The 5,366-nt window shown below is 45.9% G+C and overlaps 1 protein-coding gene across 7 annotated transcripts; it reads left to right on the top strand.

Moving 5' to 3' along the window:
- Positions 1-818: 818 nt before the first annotated feature.
- On the top strand, positions 819-4,940 carry zfp64 (zinc finger protein 64 homolog (mouse)). 7 transcript variants are annotated; one of them, XM_057041197.1, is made up of 7 exons: positions 819-955; positions 1,520-1,582; positions 1,691-1,858; positions 1,937-2,083; positions 2,178-2,240; positions 2,332-2,583; positions 3,184-4,940. In XM_057041197.1, the coding sequence occupies exons 1-7, from the start codon at positions 928-930 to the stop codon at positions 4,455-4,457; spliced, it is 1,995 nt and encodes a 664-aa protein (XP_056897177.1). In that variant the 5' UTR covers positions 819-927; the 3' UTR covers positions 4,458-4,940. The 7 variants fall into 7 exon arrangements, with proteins under 7 accessions (XP_056897177.1, XP_056897179.1, XP_056897183.1 ...); XM_057041199.1 differs by lacking the exon at positions 819-955 and having other exon boundaries at positions 1,058-1,582; positions 1,691-1,719; positions 1,795-1,858; XM_057041201.1 differs by lacking the exon at positions 819-955 and having other exon boundaries at positions 1,060-1,582; positions 1,691-1,719; positions 1,799-1,858; positions 1,963-2,083.
- Positions 4,941-5,366: the final 426 nt, after the last annotated feature.

Below are 5,366 nucleotides of genomic sequence, written 5' to 3'. Positions count from 1 at the left end.
CTTTTCACAAACTCAATTAATGTAAATGCACAATGATTTGTGAATAATAATAAAGAAATAACAGACAAGTTGATGAGTGACCTAATCTTGTTTTATTAAAGCCTTTGAGAATACCCGCAACCCCCTTCAATCGAGTCATTTCCTACCTCCTCAGAGTCCTTATCCAGACCTGCCAGGTCCTCTCTAGCCTTATAGGACTCCGTTCTGGAGCCTATTCGAGCTCCTGGAATTTCATCCTAGACAAGTCAATAATGTTCATTTAAGGTTTAAACTCTCTAAGTGTTCTGGCTCAGTCTGAAGAAGACTGCCCCCTCGTGGCTACAGCGAGTAATGCACCAACCCTCTAGGATCAAAGGTTTGCTCACCTCTGTCCTTCCAGGCAGAAAACCCCTTTTACCAAGGCGAATGGGAACCCAGATGCAAGTGTTGTCTACCTGGTTGGGCCTCAAGGCCTGGGTACCTGATTTAGATCATCATCCTCCGCGCTCCATTGTTAAACCATAACTATGAAACATACAACATGTGCCTCAGAGAATTTGTTAACAGATAACTAATAACTGAAGTAATAACCAAAAATAATGCTCTATTAACTAGAAGAGGAACATCTACAAAGCAAGTTCTTTATAAACATAATTAATTACTGATTAATCTTTTTTTTAAGTTATGCTGTTGTGCATTTGCAGATCTTCCTATTGCTCAGCATGAAAACTCAATTCAATCAATACTTATTGAGACAGTGTCTGTTACCATCAAAATTGTCTCTAGGTGCTTGACAGAATCCCAGGGCCTGACCCCCAGCAAACAAGAGTGGCAGGAAAAATGTCCCCTTTAACAGGAAGAAACTTTGTGCGGGACCAGGCTGATATGGGGGGTGGACCCTCCTGCTGATGGACAGCTGGGCAGAGAGGGAGGAGAAGGGGGAGGACCATGAGAAGAGAGAACAGCCATAGATCATGCAAGTACATTAATTATAACAATCTTAGCTGAGTAGGTCGGCAGGGTTGTATTTCAGAGATGTGAAGTTGGTGATACAGAGAGAGATGGGGGGGGGGGGGGATGTATAAGTCGTTACAGCGATAATTACGAGATTAAAGTTGTAAAACGTCTAAATTATTCAGTAAACACTCCAAATACTACACCAAATAACGTTTAATCAAATATCGACATAATAAACTTCTGAGTTTTTGAGTAAGCAAATTATCCCTGAATTTAAATTACTTCACATTGAATTATAAATATTTGGATGTACACTATGGCATTTAACAATCAGGCTATCAGGCTAAACACAAGCGATGTGTTTCGGGGGTGGGATTTTCCTATAACAAGGAACGCACCACCACCCTGTTTATCTCCTCCTGCCGTAAACCTAACCGCGTGCCGTAAACTATAGCAGCAGTGTCGCAAAACTAAATTGTTATTGTCTTTGATAAACAAACGCGGTCTTCCCAGTTTCATTTTCTTAATAATTGAGTTTCTGCAACTTTTCGAGAAGTTTGATAACAGGATCACCGCCCTGTAGGTTTTAAAAAGACGGAACATGAGTTGAGCGGCACGTCAAAAATGGCAACATTCAACGCCGAAGGTTAGGAAGATAATTCATTGATAAGATTTCCAACATGCGTCTTAATACTATCAAATGCATACCACAGAAGTTCCTCTTAAACAAATGAATGTTTTGTGCATTTTTAAGTTGCTGCAAGCCACTCCGTGGTGGTGGAGGTGAGCCCAGACATCCACATCTGCGGCTTCTGCAAGCAGCAGTATAATAATTTTGAGGTATTTCTCGCCCATAAGCAAGATGGATGTTCGCTGCCCACCTCAGACCCGACATCCGCCACCACAATAACCACTCTCACAGGTAAAATGCAACCACGTCTTCTCTGTTATTTCAGCATGTGTGAGTTGTTCTGCAGTGTCCCATTGTTGACGTTCTTAGATCCCAGCACTGATTTTATTATTGAGGAATCAACCCAGATTCGTTTAATGGGGGATGTGAAAAAGATCCTGACCAAAGCACAGAAAGCACCTTCCAAAAAACTAGAACATGCCCCGACGTCCAAGAAACACAGCTGCTCTTTCTCAGGTTGGTATTGCTTCTTCTACACAACAAGATTGATCGCCTCTCAGCATGTAGTATTAAATTTGTTTCCTGTGGGTTTTCCTCCTGTAACCCACAGGTTGCACTTTTAAGACGCAGTACGGCCAGAAAGACATGGAACGACACCTGAAAACCCACACTGGTAACTCCAAAACCTTCCACCTGTTGTGATCTTTGTGTCCGGGCTCTTCAGAATCAAATAGAGATTGATGTTCTTCGCCGGTGTCGTCCAGGGGAGAAGCCGTTTGAATGCGAGCTGTGCCACAAGCGCTTCAGTCGGCGGGACAAGCTCAACATGCACAGTCGCTCCCACACAGGTGAGAAGCCGCACAAATGCAAACACTGCCTGTACGCCGCGGCAGACAGCAGCAGCCTGAAGAAACACCTCCGGATCCACTACGACGAGCGGCCCTTTAAATGCCAGATCTGTCCGTACGCCAGCCGCAACTCCAGCCAGCTGACGGTTCACCTGCGCTCACACACCGGTGAGTCCTTCACGGGACAACTCTCTTACTGTCCTCATCATAGAAGCATTTATGCTGTTTGATGCATGCTCGATTCATCTAGTGATTGAAGCAGTTTAATGGTATTTAAACTCTGTCTGTTCAAGTCTGCAAACTACTCCGGTTTGTCTGAAGACTTTTTCCTGTAATGCAGTAAAATAACCGCTCAGTAGGAGAAATGACGGCTACTTTAAACAATCTCGGCTGTAAACTCAATCTTTCTGTGTGGTTTTATGGATCAATACTTAAAAATGGTGATGTTAATCACAAAATAACAATGCAAATGCATCAAATTGTAGTATTTAAAATGGTGTATTGTGATATTCAGCTTGTTTAATATCACTCCAGAGATGATGTCTGGTGTATTATTTAAGAAACTTTAAACAGTTCATATCTGTCTGTTCCACCCGAGTATTCATTCTGTTCAGCAAACCACTGATCAAAGAGCACCCAGACTGTTTCTGACGTCATTTACACGCTAATATTACACGCTTAACCGACTATTCTATTTTGACCTTTTGAAAAATCTAAAGTAAAGGATTTCTGTCTTTTTTCTGTGATCTTTTCATTTGATTTGTGGAGGCGACGCGCCGTTCCAGTGCCAACAGTGTGACGCCAAGTTCAAAATTAACTCGGACCTGAAGCGACACGTCCGGATTCACTCTGGTGAAAAACCGTACAAGTGCGACTTCTGCGATTACCGCTGCGCCATGAAAGGCAACCTGAAGTCACACGTTCAGATCAAACACAGCACCGAGAACTCCTACCACTGCGTGAAGTGTGACTTCCGGTGCGCCAACAAGGCGGCTCTGCGGGAACACTCGCGGGAGCACCAGCCCGTTCAGCCCATTCAATGTTCCAAGTGCTCTTACTCCTGCTCCAGCAGGGGGGCCCTCAGAGTCCACGAGAGGATCCATTCGGAGGAGCGGCCCTTTAAATGCGACTTCTGCAGCTTCGCGTCCAAGCAGCGCAGCAACTTGGTCATCCACAGGAAGAAGTGCCACTCGGATAAACCCGAAAAGGGCGGCAAAGGGAAGCCCAGCGGCGAGTCGCCCAAGCCCGTCGGCTCCAGGTACCACGCCAAACTCGACGCCGCTCGTGCTTTTTGCTGCGACTCTTGTGACGCCAGCTTCGTCCGGGAAGATTCTCTGCGCAGCCACAAGAAGCAGCACAGAGCCGCTCACCTTCACGCCCTGGACCCCTCGCCACAGAGCAACACCCCCTTTCCTGTCCCGGCTAACTTTGTAGCTCCTTACTGCAACCCACAGCTCAAAATCATCATGTCTGCATCCCTGAACCAGGAAAACCACATCATTCCAGATGGAATCCAGAGTGAGAATAAGACCAACGTGGTTCTGCTGAGCCCAGAGAACCAGGACATGGTGCTCCAACAGGTCAACTTACTCACACCCATCCAGCCCCTCATGTCAGCCCAAAGCTCAGAAACCAACCTGGAAACGCAGGCGGTCCTGCTGACGCAGCTGAGCGCTGAGGACGGCGGCGGTTCGCTCCACCAGGCGCTGCTGCAGTCGGCCGGCACCAGCGGCTCACAGACTTTCATCACAACCTGCTCTGAACTGGACGGCCTGAAAGCTCTGATCCAGGAGGGCGGCACAGAGGTCACCGTGGTCACCGAAGGGAACGCCCCGGCGGCGCCACCCGACATGGCGGCCGGCTCATCGGAGGACAAGCCGGCAGAGACTGTTGATCTACCGTGTGAGGAGAGTGCATTACTGATGCCCAGCATGAGCCTGGGGGGCCAGAACGTGGTCATCCACAGTGTCCCACTCTTGGTGTCCACTCAGACTCAGCAGCTCTTCACAGACTCGAACCCGCTAGAAAACATCCCGCAATGAAGCCGGTCTTCAACTCATGTTTACGCGATGCCTTCACACGTGAATCAGTCACCCAACAGTCACACAGTAAAATAATCAGCACTCATTATAATTCAATTAAAAGAAATCTAGGAGGACTGAGACCTTCTCGGGGTGGGGGGTCCTGTCAGCCACCAGAGGGTCGCCACCGGTCTGTGGCTGCACATGGAGGTGCTCTCATCTCATCATTTTATTCAAAGTACACTATTATTACATGGGCCCTATCAGTTTGCAGTTAAGTCATTTAAAGGTTGGTTTACTATATTAGCAGAGTTTGGTTTCTCTTGTAGTTTTTACTTGGTCGACATCAGAATTAACCTTGAAACTCTTTCATAAGCATCTATAAATACTCATCTCACCATTTGTGGATTGGAATATTGATATTTTGCACAAGCTGACTATGTGGATTGTTAGATGAAAATAGATTATTTTCAGGCAAAGAAAAATAAATTAATTGTGATTGAAGGTCTCGTTTGTTGTCGTGTATTTCTGGGTTTGCCCTGTAGGTGGCAGCAGAGTAGCGCGATTAACGGGTTTCTTGGACTCATTATTATACTGTACAGCTTCTATAGGTTTAACTCTTTTTGATATATCTTGCCTTCTAAAAGTCAACTTGCTCTCATGGATTTTCCATTAAAGTGCCAGTTCTGGCCCCATCTATACACTCAGACGTGAGCACTTGAGTGAAGGCTTTTCCTTAATAAAGGTCTCCTCTGAGATGCGTCGATCATGTCTCTCTTCCATCAACACTAATGGCTCCGCTGGTGCACCAGGGCCGCACTCATCAAGTCGTTTGCCAGGACAAAAACTTCTACTTTGTGACTTCTTCATGATCCATTTATATCATCGAAGTTGTAATTTGCAGTGTTTGTTTGTTTGTTTGTTTGTTTT

Source organism: Takifugu flavidus, chromosome 8 (genome assembly GCF_003711565.1).
Source record: "Takifugu flavidus isolate HTHZ2018 chromosome 8, ASM371156v2, whole genome shotgun sequence".
Lineage (NCBI taxonomy): Eukaryota > Metazoa > Chordata > Actinopteri > Tetraodontiformes > Tetraodontidae > Takifugu > Takifugu flavidus.
Note: the sequence above shows the minus strand (reverse complement) of the source record. Positions and strands in the feature narration are given on the sequence as shown.

What these genes read in the sequence shown, in the direction of transcription:
- zfp64 (XM_057041197.1), top strand. Translation starts at nt 928, where the DNA reads ATGAGAAGAGAGAACAGCCATAGATCAT. An exon ending in GGCAACATTCAACGCCGAAG is followed by an intron (nt 1,583 to 1,690) that starts GTTAGGAAGATA and finishes TGCATTTTTAAG; the next exon opens with TTGCTGCAAGCCACTCCGTG. An exon ending in ACACAGCTGCTCTTTCTCAG is followed by an intron (nt 2,084 to 2,177) that starts GTTGGTATTGCT and finishes TGTAACCCACAG; the next exon opens with GTTGCACTTTTAAGACGCAG.